Raw genomic sequence first — 27296 nt, forward strand, 5'->3', positions numbered from 1 at the left:
GTGCCCCAAAATTTCCGATACGTCGTTGAGCAGACGCTGCGAGAGTTCTTCCGCGCGATACAGAGCGGGAAGGACACCGAGCAGTCGTGGAAGAAGTCGATTTACAAAATCATCTCTCGGCTGGATGATCCTGTGCCGGAATATTTCAAGTCTCCCAACTTCCTGGAACAGTTGGAATAAGAGAGAGAGGAAGAAGGGAGAGAAGTTGTTGGAGGAGTGAGGAAACCCAGCAGCAAACACCGAAACCGCGCTGCCAACACCAGAAACCTGCAAACACCGAAATCAATAAACCAAATTACTGAGGGAAAAAAAGAATTAATAATAAATTTAAAAAAAAGATAAAAAGTTACTTTATTAATTATAAATTTAAAGCAAATTATACAAAATTGTTATCTAAACAAATTTAAAGCAAAAAAGAAATTTAATTTTAGAGAAAAAAAAAGTAACACAAAGTATAAATATATTGTTTAAAAAGCAAAACGAAAACACAAACAACAAAAAACAAAACAAAGAACTATTAAGCGAAAAGAGAAAAAACTGAAGAAGTAACAACATTTGTGGTTCCTATAATGTAGTGTGCTTACGTCCAAAAAACCGAGCAACTACAACAGCAAGCGAAAACAACAGTGAAACAAATAGAAACAAGTACTTATAGACGATATACTCGCGTTTAGGCCTTCATTTCGAACTAAAAACAAAACGTAAAGTGAAAAAACCCATTCATTGGACAAACCAAAATTTAAAAAACATAAAAAATACCAAGCGAAACCACTCTCAGCAGCATCACGAAAGCGAAAAAAAAATCGTTCAATCTAAAATCAATACACGCAAAACAAAAGAAACAAACAAAAACATTTACGGATAGATTTAGTGAACAGAACAAAGACCTCAAAATTTATGCTAATGCAAAGCCTAAATTTAAACCCAAGTGTTTGACATCTAATGTAAAAAAAAAACTCAAAAAACCTCAAAGACAAGATCAAGACGAAGAAGCGGCGGCAGCAGCAGCAACAAAATTTATAATTTCGTGAAACAACTTATGGATTCACCCCCCGTATTTGGAGAGTGTTTTGGAAAAGTGTGAACGAAAGCATAAAAAAAAAGATAACAAGCACGAAACAACTACAACAACAGCATGTGATAGAGCAGCGAGCAGCGCGAGAGAGGATTTAGCGTTTTGGGAGCAAGAAACTCCAAACAACAACTGGGAGGATCGCGAAAACAAGTTGCAGAACACTGTGCAAAACTAGTAAGTTTAAAGAAGAGGGTAAGGAGGAGTAAACTGTATTGCAACTCAAAACAATCAATTTAGGGAAAGTTGAGCGATAGTTAGGGCGATTGAGAGTGAGAGAGAGAGGGAGAGGGAGCAAATTTCAGGAGTACTGAAAAACACAAACCAATCCACAACATGTGAAAATGGATAAAAATATTGTAATTATTGATGAAGAAAAAAAAACGTTTGAATTTTTAGTCCTCAGTTCAAAACGAATAATATTGATCTTATTTAATCGAACAAAACTAAACCTTTGGAAGCGTTAGAAGCAAAACATGTAAGCAAGTATACATTTTAGGCTAAGATCTTTTAAAAACGTGACAGAGAGATTGCCTCCCGTTTCACGCAGCACACCGAGTGGCGTTACGCACCGTTACGTTCGCGACCGGCAAACCCCCGGCCGGGCAGAACGAATTGTTTATCTTGTATATATTATTTATTATATTTTTGACAGATGTAATAAATTATTGTTTATTTTAAATTGTACAAAGTTATTATCTAAATTTTTAAAAAGAAAAAAAAAGCGAACGTTACTCCACTTTGCAAGTTGGACTGTTTAGGTAGCAAAATTTGTTTTTGTTTTCAAAGGGGGCGAAACGGTCCCCAACTTTCGGCAGCGTTAGAGAACGAGAAAAAAAAACTTTTCGGCAATTTTCGGCGATATTAGGTTTAACATTCCTGGGTAGCTAAATCGATCCCGATTGCGCACACTGTTTTGGCTAAAGTGTGTGTGCGCAACCGACCGAGCAACGCGTAACGTCCGCCGTCGGGTTTGACTTTTGCGAGCGTAACGCCTCTGTAACGACGATGGGCAGGAAATTCTCTCGCACACATAAATCTCGCATCAAAAGCAACGTTTGAAACGAACTTTGGAGCAAAACAACAAACAAAAAAGTAAACTCTTTCGGTAAGAACAAAAATTGTTAATAGTCGTACCCGCGTGAGACAAATACGCAAACTATTTGAGCAAGCAAAAAACATAACTATTCGTAACTTTTAAGACATATAAATTCAAAATTAAGGCGAACAAAGTAAGCAAAAAGTGTACATTTTTGATGTGCTGAGGAAATAAGTTTTAGCATGTTAGGGTGGCATTGTTTAGGGCTTAAGCAAGATATGTTTATGATTTTATTTTCAAGTTCACGTTGCTTCTTTCTGCTTGTAAGAGATGATTTCTTGCTTCGATTGGCTGATCTGATTCTGCGAGTTCGTAACAATCTTCTAGAATTCGGAAGCTACACAACTTTAGAACAATTTTCACCATGAAATTTCCTACAATAGAGTCAAACTGATCAATCACAACCGGGAAAAGATTGTTACAGTTTTCTCCAGAAACAATTATTCCAATCGAAACGAAAAATCGTCACCTTGCAAAATACAAAACCATACCAAAGCAAATCAAAATCGAAACAGCTAAGTAACAATCGTTCACTAGTCTATACTTTTACGTTATCGACTGAAGTTTATTTATTATTTGGAAGCACTCCACCTTAACATTTTAGGGGGTGGTTTGACAGACTAGTTGTTAGCTTATTCGCAGCAAATCATTTAACATTTACTTGCTAAGAGAAAATTAAAACAAAATAATTCAATCTGAACACGTTTTAAGGTGAGTTTCCTAGTCTTATGTAAATTAGGTTGAACGTCGTTTCTGAAAAAGGAAAAAATACTATTTCGATGAATTAATCTTTTCTCAAAAAATCTATCACTTCGCGTTTCTAACGAATAAAACTAATAATTTAAATTTTGTGTATAAATTAGAACTAAACACTTTACGGTAAGGATTGAAAATTTATTTAAACAAGCAAAAAGCAAACCATGTATAATCATTTATTTAAGATGAGGTGAGAGTATCAAGAAAAGCTAGTTATTTTTGTAACTGAATTAAAAAGGTATCTATTATTATTATTACTATTGACATTAATGGAAAATGTACAAAAAATAATAAAATCTACTCGTACGAAAAGTTATCACACCAAATTTTTATGATTTCCGAAAAATTGGCAATTATTCCTTCGATTACTTCCAAATTCACTTCTGTTCATTATGCTTATCTTTTAATTTTCAAAAAAAAAATCACAATGGTTCGCAATCCTAACAAAAAAAAAAGACACAAAATATATTTATATCATGCCTTCAAAATTAAACGACAATGTAACTGAGATTGTGATATTAAAAATATAGCTCCTCCAAGTCCGGGACAACCCAGGCGGGGTCAGTCAGCGATGTCGACACTCCCCAATTCCAGAACATCGTCAGCTGGACCCATCCAAAACTTCCACGCAATCTCCCGGCGGTTCCTATCTAGATTTAAATAAATGCTGTGCGTACAACCCCCTTTTGACGAGCGTGTGAGGCGTTACAGAAAATTTCCGTAACGCCACTCACCCAACTGTCAAATTTGCTGCACGACCGTTGTAGCAACCATTGTGTGACCATTATTTTTTCTAGTTAGACAATGGTTGCTCGAACAACTGTGCAACTTGTTTGCTAGCTAGGTGCAACGTTCAACTCTGCAGTACTGTGATCGAAACAAGAGACGTTTGAGATGTTTTGGATGAACCGGATTGATTTTGGTTAAAGTTTTGGAAGTTGTCGGGGTTAATGGGGGCTCAAGTATGCGGGGTTCCGGACCGGTGAGGGATAGTAAAAATTAAGGGAAATTAAACTTTCGGTATCTCAAAGAAAAATTAAAATAAGTAAGACGGGGCGGACGAAAACACACAAATTTTGGATATTTTTAGGCACGTGATATAAAGTCAAAAAAATAATAATAAAAAAAACACACCAACCTTTTGAAACACGTAACATTTTTGGGGCAAATGACACGCGACACGAGTTTTAAACCTGTTTCGGCCAGGGTGACCAAGAGACAAACCTTTCGGCTTGACTGGAAAAGGCATTCTTCTGTTTGTTATGGTTTGATATTTTTGTTTTTGGGTTTCGAACAAAAAAGGCGAACCAGGTTGACAGATTCTGATGCAATCGAGTGGATGCAAGCGATTCTGTAAAATGACCGACAGTGCCTTTGGTCCGAACCTCGGGATTGAAACGGAACCTCGCCATGGGTGACCAAAATGTCCTCGCCGGAAGCCGTGGCGTAGCGCTTCGAGAACCAGTGACCAGCAACAAAACACAAACAGACACAACAGCATAAATGAAAATAGATAAGGCATTAGTTCATAAGCAACTCTCAACTTACAACAAATACAATATAAATGGTAGTGTTACATTATATTTCATTATTCAAACCAGAACATAACTTACTCTTATAATCAGTGTGTTTTAAACAATAGTATTGCAAGCAAACAAACAATAGCCTACTCTCATAAACAATAATCAACCAACATTGAACGCAGCATTTGAATTGTACCAAACCATAACTCACTGGTTCCGAAGGACTGCTCAATTTGGACGCTGCGCCACGGACAGACGCCTCCGCACTCGTGGAACCCTTGACTTCCAGTCAAACCCGCATTCCAAAGTCCCACCAATGCCGACCGTTCAGGGTCCCAGTTCTGACTCTGAGGATGCTCGCCTAGACCTGGCACCCACCCAACTGTCGCGTGGCCACCGGTTGCTCCGGGTCCACTTTCCGCGCCGTTCCACACTCGGGTCATCATCGGCGTGCCCGACATTTCCACCGCGCCGCCCATGCTGCCCCGAGAACCCCAAAGTTGTGGAGTTCTGTGATTTTGCGCGATTTTCATCACGGTCCACAACTTTGCCCCCGGTTCCGACCATCGTGGACCAGCCTTCGTGGACGGCCGAGAAACGACCACGGCTCCGGAACCGGCCTCCGGCTCGACGGTGTGCCCTCTAGTGACCATCCTCACCTTCCACCAGGACGCCCCGAGCAGGCCGGGTTGAGCAGCACTTTGATTTCTGTCCCTTTCGGGTTCCGGCCAGGTTCCCGGGAACAACTAATATTTCTCCGGAAGAAGCGATGAACGCGTGCGCCCGTTTTATTCATCCATTCGGACGGATTCACGGAAGCTTGGCGAGCCCATTGGGAATCGGTTCCATACGAACACCGCGGTTTGGCTATTCCGGGAGATGGTCCGCGCGAGGTGACCGTTTCGACCGCGGCGGACACGGGCTTGAGGCATGTCGACTTTTCGGTTGCGCGCAGAAATCGATCCGGAATCTGGATGACCCTCAACTGGTGAACAAGTTGCACAGTTGTTTCTACAACGGTTGTTTGACAGAAAAAAAAAGTTACACAACTGTTGGCGCAACTGCAGTGCAACATAAGCCAGTTTAAGTCTGGGAACGATTTTTCTTTCCGTTTGTATTTCTTATCTCTTGTAAACGAAAACTCTTTGAGTAAAACTCTCCTTGAACTTCTCACAAATCGGTAACCAATTGGCAAAAAAAATCATCCGCAAAAAGGTAAGTGATTTCCAAATTTCTCCTCAATTTTCAGGAACGCAAACGTAAAATTCCGTTTCGTGAAATTCTCGGAGCAAAAAAACACATTCCAAACTTATTTTTTGTACACTCAATTAACGTCAAAGCGAGCGTAACGCCCGTAACGCACGCGCGCGCACAAGTTCAACCACGTGCCAGCTGCGCACGGGTTGCCTACCCGTAGGCGCATCTCCAGAATACGAACTCAATACACGGAAAAGAAATCTGCCAGCAAATTCAAACGACAAAATGTACAATAGTGAAAAGAAATAAAAATGTGACACCACAGCAACATTTTTCTGCAAATGCAACATTTGGTTTAAGTGGTGGAATTTGTACGCGTGTTACACGGCGGGAATTTCTTTGGTAACGCAGAACATTATCGACGTGAAGGTTGCGCGAAAGTGCAACACGCGGAGAAAAAAAAAATCCTTACTCGAGTTCAATTACGAAAACATTATTGCACAGAAATAGGTGTAGAAATGCTTACTTTTATTGGTTTAAAAAGTGTAAAGAAATGGGTTTGATTAAGAGTGATTTGAAATTTTGATTTTAACGCAAATCACAGAGTTGATAAAAAAAACCGGAAGCACCCATAACGTACACGAGTTAACGCAGCATCAGCAAAAATGTTACTTTGCAGAGATGACATTTCTAGAAGCTGAAAACAATTAATTAGGGAGACGATTTTAATTTGCACAACCGCTCAAAAGTGGGACAGACAATCGTGAAAGTGAATTGTGAGGCAATTGAAGTTTGCTTAATTTAAACAACAATAGAATGGAAACGATGAATGATATTTAATAACACATACAATTGATTTGAATTAACAGTTCCCGATTGGCTTTTTTGACAGCATTGACACAAAAGAATGTGGAAAATAGTTAACTTCGTACGAACATCCTTATTTGAATTAAATCGGGACCGTCAAAGGATCTCAGCAAAACTGTTTGAAACATTCACGAGTCGCAATTCACTGCGAGGGTCTGCTCAACGCAAAGAGGGTTTGTAATCTTATTTTCGAAGTCAAACAATTTCAGCAAGTTTTATAAAGTCGAAGAACGCTCAACTAAAAAAAAAACATTTTGGTAAAAGCAACAAACGCAATACAGTTTACAGTAATATCCATAAAACAAGCTACAGTGGAACAATTACAATAGAAGAAGCTTAAAGCACAACATGAAGCCAACTTACAACAACAAGCAACAACACGTCAAACCACAACAGCAGCAACATACGCAGTTATGTTTGAGCAAGATTTTTCAGAGTGTTATAAAGAAACCCGTTTTAGAAACTGTTTGGCATCGTTCTACTAAGCTAAGTTTAAACCAAAATGGAGGAAACAAATCAATATCAAGAATCTTTTCGGACGCATACACCTCGATTTCATTCCAGACCTACGTTTGACAAGGTTTTAAGAAAAGTTTAATGACACAACAACAACAACAACAACAACAGCAACAACAATAACAATAGTCGTCGCAATAGAACTATTCCGAAGCAGGATTACCAGATTACTAACAACAAACAAAACAATAGATCAGAGAGTGGCGTAAATGACTCCACAAATGGGATAAAAAACAGAATAATATTAACCGAACTAGACTTACATAAAACTTCATATAACGAACTCAGGGAATAATGGTGCAACCGTTCGATACTTTCATATAACGCTGAAGAAAAAACTGTTTTAATTTTGACAGAAAACTAAATAGCAAGTAATACTAATCCTTAATTATCATTACAGATTCAAATTCAAGTAAAATAGCCAAATAAATCATATATAATCAGTATTTGTATTTACAGATGATGAAATGAAAAAAAAAGCAAAACATACACCATTGTATAGAGACAAACCAATCTAACTTCCCCCTAATCGCCAATTCTATGCAGCAGAATAAAGCAATAAATAGACGAAACAAGCGAACAAATAACAACCACCGTGCTATAATTGTATGGAAACAACAAAAAATATAAAAACAGACAGAAATCAAACCCACTTGCAAAGCATACAACAAAAGACAAAATTTCATGAAACCCACACGCAGCAAATGACTAAATGAAAACTTTTTTCTAACTTTCTAGCAGAGCAGAGAGCGAGAAGCACAATGGAAAAACAAACTCATATATGAAAACATGTAATAAAAACAAAACAAAACAAAAAACAGTCAAAACAAGGAGACTCCTTGGAACCGTAAATCTACCACAGAACGTTGGAAACAGTGGAAGAGATTTTTCTTTTCATAAGTTTTTCTGTTAAAATTTATCAGTGAAAAATTGCAAGCAGCTGCCAAATGGCAAACAGCATGAGAATTTGAAAAAAAATAACAAGATCAATGCGCTGCTTGGTTTTCCAACGGAAACAAAAGAAGTAAAAAAAAAACTAATCAGAATCGAATGAAAAAACATGCGAACAAGAAAAAACAATGAAGCAAATGAGACACAAAATTAAAGAAACAATTTGAACAATTCCATTGAGCAGTCGGAAAACTAAAAAGGAGTAAAATTCACATTAATTGGAAGGAAAGAATGAAGAATGAAACAAAGCAAAAAAAAAACTATATAAAATCGAAAATGTACGTATATATCACGACTCAAAGAAGATTCAAAATTGTATGCAAAATTATTAACTTGTAAAGAAAATTCCATTTTAGTTTTCATCACGCATTTAGGCTCGCGCGCTAAATTTAACATCCCAAATTGAACGATTTACAACGATTAGTTTCAAAAACAACATCAAGTCATGTTTGGATAATTGTATTGAACATTTGGTGAAAAGCTATTAGACACTACAGCGAAGCTAAATGAATATTCAAGTGAATTTAATATTATAAAGAGAGAGAGAGAAAAAAAAATAAAAAAGCACAAAAAAATCTGTATAAACTTTTCAAAGCATTGAATGATATTTTAATTATTCTGAATATTGATTATTTATTAATTACCTTATAGTTTATTCGTTTTAATAAGTAAGTTAAAACGAAAAAGAAGCAAATCGAAAGCGATAAAAATTGTAATATTAAAAAAAGCAAAACTCCGCGAGCCGCCAATGGCCGACAATGAACTGAGCTGCACAACGTGCAAACCAGCCCGGAGAGTTCCGTTCGAGGGGTTCCGCCAACTAAAAAGTGTCGAGCAGAACCAGGCTCTGACCCACCCATTTCCGGTCCCGCCCGCCCACCCGGTGGAAGGGGGACACTCACGGAGATAATGCTGGGCGAGCCTGGGGGCTTGGCACACTAGCGGTTTCCACTTCTCGAACGATCCGGGAAATCGGTGCAAGTTCGCTGCGTTCACATTCAGCATGTTGGGCATTTGTTTGAATACTCACAATCCACACTAACATTACCCCTTTTGCGAGCTAGATCCCAACGTGTCGGCCATTGACGGGTGCCGCAACCCATACACTTACACATTTAATGCAAAAATGAAAATGATACATTTAAAATACAATTTCAAATTATAAACAAAACCAAAAATCTGATCACAAAAATTAACACAAAGAACGAACAGCAAATATAAACAAAACAGAACAAAACAAAAATCTCGAACCAAACAAAAAGGCGGTTCACTTTTTATTTGAATATAAATGATAAATAACATTACTGACAAAAATATCTAAATGAAGAAAATCGTTTGGCGAATCACTTTTCAAACAGTCTGGCTAAATGTTGAAACAAACCATCAAGATCACGAAAAAAAAGGGCGTCGCAAAACCCGAGCCCGCGGCTAATCAAGCAATTTAGACACGAAAGTATACGAAAACAAGCAAAACAAAAGTATCAAATCAAGGCAAACTAAAACAGTTTTGTTACGTTTCAGAACAGGATAAACCGGATCAATGTGTAATAACTGATTTTGAGTTGTTTAGTTTTGAGTTTCCTTCAACAATACCAGTAAGAAGCATTTCCCAGCGGACAACCATCTCGTTTCGAACGTGGTTATCTCTGGAAACACGAAACCTCTGATTTCGAATCGAATGATTTGTTGCGAAGATCACCTTTGGTTTCCTATATGAACACTATGATTTCCAGTTTTTAAAAAAACCGTTACGAATCGAACGAACTTTTTGGTTTTAATAACAATAGAATTTTATACAGATTGCTGAGCAGATTTATGACGGTCACGGACGCGTTTCGGAGCAGGATTTGGAGCTGGTATTGGAAAGTGCTGAATAAATTCAAAATTTTGCGCGCAAATTAAGTCACACCACAGTCGGATCGGTAAATCTGCTCAGAGCATATAAAATACACTGGAATAATTTTTCATCGTTCAACGAATAGCAATTTTTTCATTTCCAGTTGAGTAACCATCCTCAGTTTTAGCAGAAAAAAAGCATAACAAATATAAACTAAGTAACAGTCACGCATTAGAAATTTTTCGGAAAATTTCACAGTGTTTACAACAAAACAGAACAATGCTCTCGAAATACCAGTACCGAAGCAAAATTCAAAATTTGTTGATATATATACCTAACATCTATAGCAAAACAACCATCAGCGATATAACAACATCACAAATCTAATCACGGAAGGAGTGAAGTAGAACAACATCACAAGGTCAGAAAGACGCTGGCAACATCTGGAAAAAGAAAACAAAAAACAACAACAAACAATATGAACAACATCTTATACGAATAATCGAAACAAATTTTCACTTCTATTTTTTGCAATAGTAAAAAATATATTTCCATTCGTCTGACAGCACCCCTCAGCTGCAGCTACTGGATGGCAGTATATTGAACAAAGTTTTTAGTTTGCAATAGAAACCGGAAAATTACGGCCGGGCCTATCGGTCATCCGCAATCCGAGGTTCGCCGTCACCTGGGGGCGAACCGTGCTCGATAGTTTTGGTCGTATGTTTTACAAGACAATACAAATGACAATTTTATTTCTCATAATTTTTCACTCAAACCAACAGCAACAACAACAACAACAACAACAATAGCAACATCAATTGTAACAGCATCAAACAGAACCAACAACATCTGTTTATGAACAACCTGTAAAAGCATCAATTTTTCGACACTTTTCCTCTTTTTGGGGCAAGTTCCACCGCGCCCGGAAAAGTGTCCGGAAACCCCAAAAAAAACGACCATCTAACATCAGAAATTAAAGAAAAACTTACAGAAATACGGATTAAATGAGACGAAGAAAGTTTTTAAAGTTTTTCCATTTAATTTGCAATAGACTAACCAAACCAAACCGGTGCGATGTTACCAGTCTCGATGGTCCCGAAGCCAACCCGGAAGTGTCCCCGTCCACCGTCCCTTGAAATGAAACACCCCCCAGCGGAAACCCTCAGTCGAAGGCACATTTTGTAAACACAAAAATACCGTTGTAAGCCTGTATTGTACATATGAAATTCTTCGATTGGGGATCCTCCGTAACCGTCCCGATCCGAGCCCCGGGACCTAGCCAAGACTAGCAATATCACGCCCATCGATGAAATAACACACACAGATAAAAGCAAAAACTGAAATAAACCGGAATAATTTAAAGTACAACACAACAATTTTTTAATAATAATATATTAACGTACAGAAGCAAACAATAGTAATTAATGAAACAAGATGATATATTTATATTTTTATACAAATCTTATTACACAGACAAAATCATGCAACCATACAAAAAAAGCAGTATTTAAGCAAAACCAAAAAACCAACCGTAACCAAATTCCAGCGAAAATGAAACTAACAAACACATAATCGGAATTCAAATAACCGGAAAGAAAGTGAGAGAGAGAGAACAGCAACAGAATGATTGAGCAAGAACAAACACACACAAATATATAGTCGTTTATATATTGAACAACATAAAATCTTAATCCGTAAATTTTACCATTAAGCATCCTTATTTGACAACGATTTTCTTTTTCCAAAACCAAAGCAAGAAAAAAAAAACAAAACAAAACATCATAATGAAAAAAATAGAAATATGCGCGAACACTGACGACGAATCAACAAATTGCAGCTTATACCAGCCGATAAGCGAACAAAAAAATCAGCAAAACTGAAACAGAAACAAAAAATCAAGCAAAAAAAAGGCAACACGTAAATCCACTTCTTAAAACAAGAGGAAACACTCAGCAGACTGTTAAAAATGTGATCAGATATATATTATATATACTAATAAAGTAATTAATTAGACAAAACAAAAGAAAAAAGGTATATTTAATGAGGTAAAAAGCATTAAATTACAAGAAACACTGTAGAAGAGCTACAGAAAAGTCAATACAAGAGACAAGAAGCGTGAATGTAGCGGATAGAAAGAGAGAGAAAGCGAGAGCAGAAGAGTAAAACATAAGCCAAACACAAACGTATTCATTGAGGTCAGGCCTTTGGCAGCAGTCAAGGCGCGAGAGCTGAATGAATATCAACCACAAATATATATTTTACTTTTCCTTGTTCTTCTTTTTTACAAATATTTGCGAATATTCGCTGTTTAATATTGAAATTTTATATACAAAATGTTTTTATATATACACCAAATTACAGAAGCACACACGCAGAAACAAGAAACAAAGACGAGCTCTACGCGAGTGATACGGATACAAAAACAAAAAAACACAACACATAAAACAAACAAATCTAAGCAAAAGCAAATATTTATACAGTACGAGTAAGTTACAAGAGTACACAGAAGAAAACAAAAGAATCTAACCAAGACAAATATATATATATTTATACAAACAAAACATATAAGTTTACACATAATAGCACAATAGAACAAAATTGTTGAAAAAATATGGAAAATTTGTACTGCGCCTGGTCGCTGTTGGTTTGAGACAATTCGAACGCACTCACATTTGGACAACCCCAAACAGGAAAAAAAATACAAAACGTCAAAATTCAACCCAAAACCGCAAACAGCCACCGTGCACACGTACAAAATTTACGTATTATACAAAAAAACAAACCGGATTCAGTTAACGATTACGCCAGTTCAGTTGAAATAGCCGCTCTGTACGTTTGAACCCATAAAAAAAAAATATCTAACCACGTGGCCACCTTGGCGAACCGCACGGGGAAGTTGCGAAACCAGCGCGTTTTTGGGCCAGTGAACGCACTCTAACAATGACGTTTGCAGCGTTCGAACCGGGTCTTACCGCCTTCGGCCACCGCAGGGCTTGATGAGACATTCGTGTGTTGACAAGTCTTGCGGTGGCCGAACTATCTGGACAAGCTTTCAAAAATATTAACGATGTTGAAAGTAGTTCAGGGATGGTGTTGAAAGAACAAATTCAAAGTTGGAATGTGTCAGAACAAAAATATAAAGCTAACTTTTATTATCAACCTAGCGTCAACAGTCCACGACGTCAAGCATGTTACCTCCAGCATTGTTTATCTTGAACTGTCAAACGCGTTCAAAATATGTTATGCTAAAGGTAGCGAATGTTTGACATCGCCAACTGTCAAGCGCAGGGTTGCAAGTTTTCACGGAAATTAACAAATTTAAATTTCAGAACAAAATCTTCAGAACTCTTAAAAATCAGTTTAGCTCCTTGAACTACTTTCCGCATCGAATTGAGTGACATTCGCCACTTTCGGTGAGCTGTCACCAAACTTGTGTTCAACATTTCGTTCGAAACTAAAGTGACCTACGCTAGAGTGCAGCACCTCGCGCCCGAATGTGTTCGGCTGGGAGCACTTCCCCGATTGCCCCCGTTAGGGCCACATCTGCCAAAATCGAACGTACAGTACCAACAGGGATGTTACATTATTATTTTTGAAACCGTAAATGGAACACAGAACCACAGTGAAGCCACCAAAGCAGCAAATAAGCTTGCCCCGCGCAGGCAAAATATTTGTGATACTACAGCCACAGTTAGAATAGTGACCAGAACGTGGTCACTCTCCTCGGCCCGCGAAGCAGCCGGAGAGTGGCCAACAAATCCAGATTTATCTCAACACAACAAAATCTTCAGTTACAGTTTTCAAACTTCAACGTTTGCCTCATTTAGGAAGAAATGTACTTCGAACATCCATCAATCGAAAAAAATTACGTCCAAACCAATCATTGACAGGAGTTTTCCCGACGGAAGTACCGCCCTCCGCGTAACACCTCGGAGCAACCACAACAACAACAACCGCGTGCTTCAAGTCGGAACCCACTGGACAAGAACCGTGCGGGGGTGACCACACCATCCACGGTCAACGCCCCCCACGAAAACATGTATACTCGTCCTGGATCTAACCATCGATCAATTTGCAAACAGTCAACCAAGAAGAGAGGCACTTCCGGCGAGCGCCATCTGCCCGGAAGTGCGGAACATTTCTTGTCTCTGCAGCACAGTTACAGTAAATTTGGTGTTTTCCGAAGCGATTCTACCAGCCACCAGAGAAGAACAACCGAACAGAGAAGTTTCAGCAACAAAACAAAGCAAACAAAAACAACAACAACACGGAGTTTAACAACATCAACAACAACAACATTGCAGCAAACACAAGTGGTGGAGAGTGACGCACGTTGCTCGGTAGTCTCAGCGAAGAAAAATAGTAGAAAAGGTCAAACCAGAGTGTGGACGAATGATAAAATTTAATATTCGGCGATATTCACCGCTCGGTGGTGGTGCAAAATGGGTTTTGATCGATCGGGAATGGGAACTTTCGAGGTCGAAATTACATTTTGGGAAATGTTACAAAAACATGCTCAAGCAACGTATTTTAAATTTGGTACCATTTAAATATCAGAATCTAAAACAATTTTGAAAACGTATAATTATGAAATCAATGTATTGAAAAATATAGCATTTCAACGATCTTAATATTTTTAATATAATGGCAGTGTTGCCAGATCATCAGCCTTCATGATAAATTTGATAGGATTTTCATTAAGAAACCAAACAACAATTTTCAGAAGTAGTTCCGGAAGTGATTTTCATCAATTTTAGAAAAATCATAACAATGAATAGTTCCACAAAGTTACCTTTAATCACGGCTATTCAGGACAGTGTTTCCAGATCATTAAACCTTGGACTGATTCAAAAATTGTTTTTTTATTCAAAAATATAGAAAAAATTGTACATCTTGCAAAATTATTCTTGTATTAATCATTTGGGACAGGTCTCGACTTTTTTTTAAAGAAAATTATTAAAACTTATGTCAAATGACACCAACTCAGCCTTCCTCAAATTATCCAGTGACTTAATTTTTATGCAGAAAGATTTCTCTTTCACGGATTGGACTTTAAAATTTAAGGAAAAATTGTTCGATCATTCTCATAGTTTGAACACTAATCGTTGTGTAACATTTCTCAAATTTATAAATTAAAAAAAAATCAATTCAATTCAGATTTGTTTAAAAGGTAAATAAACAAAATACAATTTGTTCTTTTCGCATTTCTAATACAGTTTTGTAATCTTTTTAGCTATGTTTTACATAAAAAAATCATATTGAAACTGTAACGGCTAATAAATGTGGTTTATTCAGATTAAAAACTAAATTAAATTTAAAAAAAATGCCAGATTTCCAAAAAAATATGAAACACTGCAAATTGATCTAAATGTTTGATTATTTTATTGAAGAAAAAAAAATATTTGAAAGCATTTTCTTGTGTTCATTTAGGATACTTTTTAATAATTGTTATTTTTTAAATTCCTGGATCAGAAAAGATGTTTTAGAGAATATTTTACCCAATAATTGCTTCAACTATTGTGGTATTGTTTGTTTCAGCTTTATGTGTCCATGAACAAGAAAATTTTGAACTTTTAAATAGCTTACAAATAAGCTTTTCACAATGAAATGAAATGTTTCCAATTTTGATAAATCAATAAAAAAGGTTTGTGATTCTACAATTCAATATCACGAATGCTTTACCGAGGTTTCATGTTATAACTTAGTCAATAAAAAAGCTTGTTCTTCCGGAAAAATCTTTATCAGCCAATTTCTACCGCAAAAGTGATTTTCAAAGAATAACTTCTTTTCAACTTTTGCATTTGACAAAAGAATATGAAAAAATTTACGCTGATTTAAAGAACAATATTGCTTAAATCTTCACAAAAGGGTTCTAAAACACTATGTTAATTTTAACATACAACGATAAAAGGCATGCCAGAGATCCATTTTTGATCACTTATTTTTATTCTTATTAAAATAAACTAGTCGAAATTTTGCGATAAATCATCTACAGTCCCCATGGCTGCCAAACAAGATTATTTGTGTCAAAAAAGACCACAATTACAAAATTTAATAATTAATTTTAAAAGTTCTTTTTTTACATTAATAAGCAATCTGAACTCCACTGTTACTATAATTTTAATTAGAATGTTTGAACTTTATATCGAATTGTTTTTAATTCAAATTCACACAAATAAAGCAATGAGGCAAACAAAAAAAATACGATTTTTGTATGAAAAAATTACTCAAACTTAATCCCACTTGTGATAACCTCAAAATGAAGTAACTATTGCCAACTTAACCGGCTCGTTTTCACAGAATCAAAATTGGAGCAAACATGTAGTAAACCGTAACCCTTATCAGACCATCAAGATTACGTGACTACTCTAGCCAAGGTTATCATAGCTTGGAGAAATAGTTTGTGAGAAAATCTAACAAACACAAAACTACCTTCACCACCACCGAGCTGCGCAAAGTTTTTTAGTTCAGCAACACAAACCACAAACCGTTTGGATGTCAATCTCTTGTTACAGCTAACGAAAAAAAGAAGATTTTTTGTTGAATTCCGAGCACACACACGTGTTAGGAATTTTTGCGTTAGATTTCCTGAACGGAGAAAAAAAAAAGGGAAACACTTTTGAGTTTCCTATTGTATGTTTACCACAGAAAAAAGAAAAACAAAAAATACAAACAAAACCAAAAGTCAAAACGAAACATAATGAAAGAAATCTACAAGCGCCGTTAGCAAAACAAAATCATTGCACACACAGCCGAAATAGAAACAATTTCAAATCAATAATAATTTCAACAATAGTGCCAGAAAACTTTTACACATTACAACTTCAACAATACAATCTTGTTTTCGATTGCAATAACACAAACGATATTTTTAAACAGAAAATAGTAAGAAAACAAACCAAAATGAAAATTTACAATAGTCATAATTGGAGGAAGACAGAGAACTTAAAAAAATCACAATACACACAATTGAAGCCGAAACAAATCAAATTTAGCGTACACAAGTAAAAGTAAAATACATTGAATCAAATGTAAGTGGGTAAAACAAGATAAGCCAGACATCATTTTAGTGTTAACGATCAGTTTTAGGTATATCTAGCAGTTTTAATAATCAGATTGGATGTGAAATGTAGAAAAATTTTAAAACACAGCCGCCTGTTTCTGCTGAAACAAACAGGTAGAATCAGCCATCCTTGTACATTGATAACCTTAATAAAACCAACTAAATACGAAGAGAACACAAAACCAGACAGCAAACCGTGTCCGACATCGGACGACAAGCCCTAATAAAACATTAATAGCACATGGTTTCATGAGATTTTCGTCTGCCAACCGTTTCCAAACAATTATAATCACTCGAAAACACACCGTCACCAAACTGAAAATATAGTTAAGAACGAACACCCCCTCGCGAGAATCTCTCCCTGAAAGAACGCAACAACAGCAGTTGAGGTCTTTCAGACAATCGATTGTAGAAAGAACAGAACACTTATCCCTACCCACATTCGCACACACACACACACACTCAAACCAACAGCAAATAGCTACGTGTAAATGGACAGTTTTCGTAAATGTGTGAGCTCCAGTGTAAGGGGTGGAACGCCACGTCTGCCAAAAGGTCAACTATTGGCGATTGACCTTTGGTTCGATCAGCTCCCAAGATCAACCCAATACAAAGTGTGTCAAAAACAACAACAGCAACAACAGCATTGTAACAAAGGAGAGGATTTTCGTTATTTGTACATTACCACTCAGATAACACACACATATACAGACACGTGTGTAAGCAAAGGTGGGACACTTGGTGGGCAGCACCGACTTTGGGCGCGCTTCACTCAGCTCGAGCCACCGCCACGGCAATCACCCTCCAGCGCTAGTCAAGGCAGCTGTCAAGGCAAACAAAAACAAAGCCGCCAGGGGTTGACGTTTCTCTCGGCCCGTGCACGCGCATTTCTTACCACGCCGTGTGTCACAACAGGTGCTGCAACAACAAACGCGACCCCGCGACTTTGACAGCTAGCGTTCCGCCACGGGGCGCGCGCTCGCTAGTGTTTATGAGCGCGTGAGTGCGGCTTGGTGTGTGTGTGCAATTCGTAGCGAGTGTATGCGCTGTGTGTTGCTGCTCGCAGCGTTCAACCTAGGTACGAGGCAGAACAATGCGTATATTAAACAGATGAATAAGCACACAAAGACACATTTAAACCAGCAGCATGCAATGTGAAAGCATAAGCAAAACACTAACAAGTTAAGTATATGAATCTATCGAACGGAAGCAATCATTTTCCCATACCACAATGGGAGCCACAGTGGAATAGGGGTTCGAGTGCGTAACGCCCTTCCTGGAACTGGGGCACCAACTGAAAGGACCTAGGGGGCTCGCCTTTTGACTTCCCTGCCCTGTGCAACCCCCGAAAGCAATAGAAATAAAGAGACTGTCGGTAAGACTATCTCACAGCATCCTACTGTGCCGTCACTGTTGAAAGCACAACACAAAAACAACAACAAATACACCATGAAAGGGTATAAACAAACCGAAGGAGTAAACAATGAAAATCATAAAATAAACAGCAATATCCGAGCTGTAATAGGCAAAACCATGCTGTCACTTTGGCACAGCTCCACAAACACAAAGATGCAAACAGTCGCTCAATGCAAGCGAGAGAAAAAGATTGTCAAAACAACTGTGACAGTCCCAGCAAATAAACAACAAAAAACAACATCAATCGTTTTGTTTTAGAGAATCGTTTCCCGTTCAGTTCGATTTGTCATGTTCAAAGAAAGAAAAAAATAGTTTCAACGAAAAAGCCCTCGAGAAAACCAAAACGTCACAAACACACGAACACGTCTTGAACAGTTAGGAAATACGAAAAGGAACAAAAACTGCTAATTTGAAGTGTTATAGTTGCGTTTTACAGTTTCAATATTTTTATCTACTTTTTCGTGGAATCTAAAATCTACCTCAAATTATTATATATTTTAAAGCAAATTTAAAACAAAAAGTAACGTCAAATCAAGTGAAATCCTATTGAACATGTAAGAAAAATATATTAAAATTATTAGTAAGAACGAAGATCAAACCAAAACGATATCATTTTAAGTAATTATTTGCGTTTGGATTTCTTAACTATTTTGAACCTGATTTAAATCTCCAACAGTGAGAAATCTGTAAAAATATAAACATAAAAACCCAAAACTACAGTAAAAGTCGGCTCAACAAAGAATACCATACAGCAGATGACTAAGTTACATGCAAAGAAAGATAGCTTTTGTTTGGTGGGATTTTACAAAACAATTGCTGCAACGAGCATACATTTTGACACACACTTTTAAAAAGGTCGAACGAATAAGTTTTCAAAACAACACCATCAAAACTTGGTTTAAGCATTCTACCAAAATCAAGGTTGAGCCAGACTCAGTTTAATCTTTCGGATCAGCAAAATCAAGCAAAACCAGCCAGTGAGAGGAAATCCACTGAATGCATCTGAAAAAGAAAAAAACTGTATGTTTATGTTCCCACACAACGCCAACATCAACCAAACCATCAATAGGAAACTGTTGAGTGAAAATTGTATCAATATTTTGTTTTGTCGAAAAGTTTCTGTAAGATCCTTACAAGAACTAGGATGAACGTTTCGTTTTTTTCCCAACCTGATTTGTCGCAGCTTAGCTGCTCTTTTGTAAAGTAAATAACTTGCAAGTCCTTAAACTTTTACATTAGTTGATAGTTATTTTAACAAGCTAAGTTAATGTGTACTAGTTGTAGATCTTTATGAGTGAATGCCATATTTACTTGTAGTAATTTGAAAAAAAAAACTAGGATTAAATTAATAGAACGAGAGTTATTAAGATCCAATCGCAAGCAAATCCGAAAGCTGACATCAAACATCGCCAAAGATTGCGAATCGAATGGTTCCTAGCCACACCTTAGGCCCAGAGACCCTCGCCCTCGATCCTCTCGAGTAACATCAAGCATTCGGCAAATGATGCACCAAACAACGCAACTTGCCAACCACCGTCAGCACTGTTCAGCACTGTCATCTGCTGGAGGATCGAACGCGTGCTGTCAGTCTCAGACCTATCGAGTGCGACGCGGTGCTGCCACCCGTGGGGAGTAGCGAAAACACTGACATCTCGGTTTGCCAGCACTTTCACAGGGTCATGCATCGCTAGCGAACCACGCTCGATCTGATGCAATTTTAGTGAGAACAGTTTTCTGGTTTTCTAGCTTACTACTGCTAGCAAACAGCAAACACAAATACATATACGAAACAGAAACAAGGCAAAATCAAAACACAGAAAATGAACAAATTTCAATCAATCTTATTCAAAGTAAAGCAAATGTTTGGTTAATTGATTTGTAGATAAAACAAAGTAGGAATGACCAAAATCAAAAAAAAGAAGGAATATATCGAACAACTTATAAAACAACATCCATGGGAGCACAACATCCAGCTCAAAACAAACCACTTGATTGTATGATTTTCTAATATTGTTTACAAACAAAATCTTTTGAATTGGATATGCGAAATTTTCCCTTTGGGGAATCGTTCGCTTGTCTAATATTTTAAAACAAACATCACAAAAACAGATTAACAGAGATAGTAACAGTTTTGGCCATTTTTTGGAAAACTATTAAGAAATAACATTTACCGGACATTTTTCAAGATGATGAATCGTCAGGGCAATGCTTTGAAAGATTCATCATTTTAAGTCGTTTCTTTTTTGGGAAAACATTTGATTAACATTAAACAGATTTAGTTGATTTACACACAACTGCACACACATTTACTAAGATTTGAAACGGAATAGGTACAGCAAATACCCATTCCGAAGGATACATCAGCGAAGATAAGTCATGGAAAGAGAAAGGTCAACATCTGGAAGATAAGAAGAAGCATGGAAACACCTGGAAAAGAAGATATACAGCAATAGATATGAAAGGACATTCCTTATTATTTCTATAAGGGTGCTTACAAAACGAAACAAATAAACAAGCTACTAAAAACAACAAATAGGCGGTCAAAATTCAACTCAAAATTCAACAGTTACAGTTAATTTGTCAAAAACAAATGCAAAATTTAACACACAACTCAAAATTTAAATTGTCGGCAAAATTCGAACGAAAACATTGTCAAAATTGAATCAAAAATACGCTACCAGGAAACAAAAACAAAAAAGAGGAGATGGGACAGACTGAAGCAGAACGAGTTTGATCAAAGCTAAAATGTCGGGAGCTTTGACAACTTCAGGTTCTGTCCCAAACCAAATCGAACAACTACATCGTTCAAGCAGCAAGGCATCACTTTGTGAAATGATTTGGAATCGATTAATTTACTCCTCAGTTACAGATTCCAACCAGTAACAACAAAATACTAACCACAAAAAATACAGTTTAGACTAGCAAAAACAAACCAACTGGAAACGACAATATACCACAGGAAAAAAATAAGAAATTTGACGAGCAAACACACAACATTAAGCATTTTCGAAGATGCAAAGGATAGTATTTGGTTCGGACAGCGCTAATTTTTCGGAACTTTTGGAGACAATTTTTTGACTTTGTGTTCATCACTAGGAAAAAAGCAACTAAATAAAAACAAAAACAAACGAAAACAAAACAGTTGAAAAGCAACAAAACAAAAAGAAACAAGTGAAATATCACGTTCTCGGCAATGTTTGGGATTCCCGGTCTAAAGAAAAAATATCACGAAAAAAGTACAAGCTTATTTGAAGCACCTTCGCGCCTTATCTTTAAAGAGAAAGTATGGAGAAGCAAAAGAAAACAAAAAGAAGTAAATAAGAGTAAATAATTAAATCTAAAGCAAAAACAAAACGGAAAACATACATTTAAACCAATTTTGAGGAAACAAATCTAAACATAAAGAAGACAAAAAGAAACAAAACCAATTGTGTGTAATTTTTACCAAAATCTGCCTTAAATTATATTTTCTTATATACAAAAAGTACATGATTGCAAAAAAAAATGCGTCATAACCATGTGAATAAGCAAAAATAAAGAATAATAAATTAATAAAAATCCTACTAGTGTGATGGTTTGCTATACGACTGAATAAAAGCAAACTGATAAATCGAAGTAAAATTGTAACCAATACGCAATTTAGTGGAGAAAAAAAAAACACGCGACAATTGTACGATTTATAGCTTTTGTTCATAAGATCGAGCAAAGAGTTTTGAGCTATCTTATGAATTTGATGTTGTTCGATATTTTTGAAAACGCTTAAAGTTCGTATTCTCGGAATGTATTGTTTTCGTTTAAAGTTCACAGACTTTTTTTTTATTTTATCGAAAAAAACTTTGATGTTTTTTGTTTCAATTTCGACTTAATCCTAGAAAATTAACAAACAATATAGTGAACGCAACGTTTGGCAGCAAAACAAAAATTCTAAAAGCATCATCTTTCAAGAAACACGAACACAAACAAATACACTGACATTGACACACGAACGCAAGTAGGAAACCCGAAAACTAAAGCAAACCAAGCCAGCAAACATGTTGCACAACCGTTTCCGCCACCTGGTTGCTGCAACTGCAGTGCAACATGTTTGCTGCTCGACAACTCACAGACACAATGGGAGCGTAGTTTGACGAAGCTGCGGAGAAGAAGGTGGAGAAACGCACTAGGAGCAAGTTTGTTTTGTTTTTAAGCTTTATTTAGTACATCATTCTAAGTATCAGAGAGATTTTAACAAGAAAAAGCAGAGAGAAAGAGAGAGGGAGACGAAGTAAAGATCGAAAACGTAGCTGAGAAATAAAGAAGATCACAAGCAAACAGCAAACAACATCAAAACAAAACAAAAGGGGCAAAACGGCGAGTATAAAAAAAACACACACACATACACTTTCACTGTACTGAGTAGAAAAGAGAAGGAGCACAAGAAGAAGAAGGAGAAAAAGAGTAACACTGGAACATGAAGGAGACAAATTGCAAACAGAAACACATGCATTCTGGTTGATGCACATCGAGAAGCCCAGTTGACGTGGTACGTCAATGGGTGTTAAATACAAATAAAAAAAATCATAATAATTAAATGAGGGATAACGAAAAGACTTGCAAAAGTTCTTTTTTCGATTGTGGGATGTAGTATATGTACAATTGTTGGAAGCCAAACCGAGGAAAGGAAGACTTTCTGGAAAATTTATTATAATTAAATGCCAACCATGGTATACTTAATCACAAAAGTCAGATCTGTAATTTAATCCCAAGAGCAAAAAAAAAACAAAGAAAAATTCAGAAAATAGTCATGGTAGCGGTTATTTCTAAAAAATAAAGCAAGCAAACCCCGTCAACTCGTTGACAACCGTTTGCGAACAAAACAGGCAAATTCAACACTTTCGGATCCGGCAGAAAGATTAAAAGCACGACGGGCCACGTGCGGCCTGGGATGTCCCTTTCCGGGCTGCCATGGCCCGTTGGAAGAGACGTTTTAGTTCTGTATTATCCTTGGTTGATACACTGGTTTTTGGTTAATTGTAACGGTGAGAGAGGCGACAGGTTCGTTTTCTCTCTTGCCATATTTTTCACCACAAAACACACACCTACACACACACAGGTGAACAATTCAAGCGGACAAACACACACACACACACACAAACACACCGATACAGAGAAATAATCTTTGATATTTATGATTTACAGGATGCCACCATCAAAAATGCGCCACAAGTCAGCATGTCCCCACTTCTTTCGGGAGGGCTCATGTTGACCTCGCGACGCACGTACGACTTTACTGTTGAAGGACTTCCGGCTGCGGAGGATCCGGTTCCGGCTCCCGGTCGGAAGTTCTTCCTCTGTTTAGAAGCGAGTCATTTGTACACTTTTAGTTTCCAGAGTCGTTTACGATTGAGTTTACAACTCTTTAGGAATTCATAATTGAAAGTGGATTATTTTTCGAAAAATGATTATGAAATGTTTGGAAGCGCAAATTAACAGTTAAAAGGTGCGCGATTTCAAGTTCGCAACATTGGAGAATGTTGGCGTTTAGTTACCTTGGTTAAATTGGAAATTTTTCGACCAAATTCCAAATCTTTCCGATGCTAGCAAAATTCATTGAACCAGTTGACTGACAACGGAAGGGATTGCCTTCAACAGCTGCGTTGGTTGAGTGTGGTAATATTTTCGACGAAACTAACAAATTTTTTGTGACACAAATTCATGTTTTGTCAACTATACCAAGTTACTAGCCTGTAGTAACAAGTGGAAAAAGTTCGTTCGAGATTTGGCTTCAGATATATATTTTTTATGCAATGACACTACAGACTTTTGAAAAATTATGCATAAAGAAATTCTTTTCAATCCATGTTATAAACTGAACCATTTTGGAGAAAAACCACCCAATTTATTTTTTACCTAACAGTTTCAAGTCAAAATATCAATGTTTTGACAGCAGTGATGTTAACCGAATCTGGAACGCCTCTAGTGGAGAATAGAAAAGTCAGATTTCAAGTCTGCCTATCAGATTTTAACAGTTCAATCTTCAGCAAAAGTGTTACACTGAGAAAAAAATTAATTGAGGATCATTTCAAAGCGGTTTAAAGCTTATTTCAAGAGAAAAATGATCATTTTATCATCATAGAAAACTTTAATACAATCACACTCAATCACGGGCAAAAAGTCCCTTCGATTTTTTCAAATTTCGATTCAAAATAGCACCTTTGGCTTCGTACTTTCGGATGTAATTCTCCCGGTTTAGAGAATATGTCACTCAACAGTAAAATGGTTCAAAATTCGAAACGAAAGTATCAATCACGCAAATTACACACGAAATCAACTACTTGTCTATTGGTAAGATACACACTAAATTGAGATAATGTTTCGACAAAAAATGTATTTTGCACATCACAGTCGTACCGAGACCTTCGAAAATGATGCGATGCAAAATGTGTGATCAGCACAACACTCTTCATGATCATTTTGACGAAATAATAGCTTCAATGATGAATAGCAACAAACCAAAACAAAAACAAACAAAAGATCGACAGCAGTCACAACACACACAACCGGAGTTCAGTTGGCGATCGTACCCACACAAACGGTCGAGCATTCTCAAAACTGAAATAGCCATGTTTTTTATCTCTGACACAATCCAAAACCGTTCTCGCAATAGTCAACAATGAAGGCAATCAAAAGAAATAAAACCAAAAAGAGTTTAAAGTTTTGAGTTTTCTGTTCGCCACGTGTGCGCGGAAAAAGGGCGGCGTGAACTCGATTTGATCGACCTAAATTTTGCAAAAGGGCTAAACCAAACGTTCAAACACGCATCTCGCTGAGCTGTTTGTTAAAGTTCGGAGGTTACGCCCTTTTTAAAGCATAAATGTTGAAGGTAAACTAATCGTTTCGAGCAACTTCACGTTGATGCCCACCCCAAAGTTGGGGCCGAGCAAAAGTACGCAAAGTAAGGCGCACGTGGCAGCAATTCTGGAGCGAAAAGCGCGCTTTTTTAAACACGTTCCGGCAATCGGCGTTTCAACCATTCACGTTTGGCAGCGAAATTGCAATAGCAACACAGTCACAACCACGAGTCAAAATTAGTATCAAAATTGAAAGAAACCAAAAGCAGCAGCAGCAAAAAAGAAAAAAAACGTTTTTAAAACCAAAACACGGCAACACACACTTGGGCCACTACGTCCGATCTAAAGTGCCTTCAAGAAAAAAAATAATAATAAAAATATGAAATGTTGATTTTTACGAAATGAAAAGTAAATAAATAAGTTTTATATACAAAAAAAGAGAGTAAAAAATAAATAAAAAAACGGGCCCTTTAATAGACTTCTCGCCCCACCAAAATGCGCGACTGTTTGTGTGCGATCCGGTGTTGTTTTTCTGAGTTGTTAAGTAAAATTCACAACCACAACCACAAAAAATACAAAATCATTCAAACTGCATGCAATAGTAAAACCGGGCTCTTTTGTTTCTCACACATACACATCCACAAAGCGACAGTAACAAAACTTTAGAAATAACACGACGTATGTACTATGTCAACCAAAAAAATAATAATATAGACGTAAGATTACATGATAAATATGCAAACAGAAAACACGGAAATCCAAAATTGTACTGTTACGTACTATGTGAAAGTAAAACAGAAAACCAAAAAAAAAAAAAACAAAAAAAAGTATGATATACTCTCACAGATTGTCATTTATGTAAAACTACCAGGACACAACAAAAATCACACTCTGACAATGTGAAAGACAACAGAGAGAAAGTCAACAACCATTTCTATGGACTGGCAAGGCAAAGTAAGGGAAAACAAAATAAACATTTAAAAACCAACCAAAAGTCGAGAAAAGCATAGCAAGTAGTACTCAAATAAATAACGCATACTAAGAGAAGAAAACTTATTCAACCAATCTACGAACACACACGAATCTTATAAAGTATTATAAGCCAACTACCAATTCTATTACCCATTTGTAATCAAACAATTGAGTTTTGTTTCTTTTTCACGCAAAAGTGCGAATCTCATACTCACTCCCACACACATTTATGACCCGAGATGAGATGTCGTCCGAGGACGACAATGTAATGTTATTGTTTTAGACGCATTTTCTAAGTTAAGAACCTTATCCTCATTATAAAAACAGCAGCAGAACAAAACAAAAGAATCCTAGAGGAAAACAACAACAACAGCAGCAGAACACACAGAACACAGAACACAAGCTCGTTACTAATAAACAAGTAAATGAATGCGAAACGATTGTAACACACACAAATCTCAAAAATGAAAGAAAAATTTCCAAAAACTTATCAAGAAGAGGCAAAAAAAGCGAAGATGAAGAAGATGATGATGAAAACCGGTGTTTAAGCAAGTATGAAGAACGGAAGGAGAGTTTTAAACTGTTTACAAGCAGGCAGAATTGTAATCAGTAATTCCAAACAGAAAAATTTTAATGCATACCAACTATAAACTTTTAATTATTCCTATATTGCCATAACCGAACGACCGAATGGGCTCAGATTAGTAAAGTCTGAGATCGCGAGTGGAAAATAACGGAGACAAACATAACGATATAGTTTTAACAAGCTTTTGTTTGAGTGTAGTATGAAAAGAAAAAAAAAGATTAACGTAAATTATGTTCTAATTTGTTACAGTTTGATTGACTCTGAAGCTATCAGTTACCAAATACGCGTGCGAAAGCACTTTCGTAGTCGAAATAATCTTAGTTCAATTTTGTATAAAAACTAATCGAAGAAGAACACAGAAAGGTCTCTGCAAAACTACGTTCTGTTGCATCTCATTTGTTGATTCTGTTATTACTTTCGAATTAGGTCTTTGTTTAAATTTAAACAACAACAGAAAACATCTCGTAAAAACAAACGAATGGATTACCAAAATCCACCTTTGAGTTACTGACATCGGAATGAATTTGTATTGAAGAATCGTCAATTTAATCAATCCAAAATGTGTAAGAAGAGAGGGAAAACCAAACAGAAAAAAAAGAAAACACTAACAA

At 36.7% G+C, this 27296-nt stretch overlaps 1 protein-coding gene across 7 annotated transcripts in view; it reads left to right on the top strand.

Annotated features, from left to right (window-relative positions):
- The window catches only part of LOC120423418 (homeobox protein prospero), a 126995-nt gene that overhangs the window by 93552 nt on the left and 6147 nt on the right, over nucleotides 1-27296 (top strand). For all 7 annotated transcript variants that reach the window (XM_052710516.1, XM_052710512.1, XM_052710519.1 and 4 more), the window contains one exon: nucleotides 1-27296. This exon is cut by the window's right edge and continues 6147 nt beyond it. In XM_052710516.1, the coding sequence (XP_052566476.1) occupies nucleotides 1-180 (180 nt within the window). In that variant the 3' untranslated portion in view covers nucleotides 181-27296.

This window comes from Culex pipiens, chromosome 1 (assembly GCF_016801865.2).
Source record: "Culex pipiens pallens isolate TS chromosome 1, TS_CPP_V2, whole genome shotgun sequence".
In the NCBI taxonomy this organism is placed as follows: Eukaryota; Metazoa; Arthropoda; class Insecta; order Diptera; family Culicidae; genus Culex; species Culex pipiens.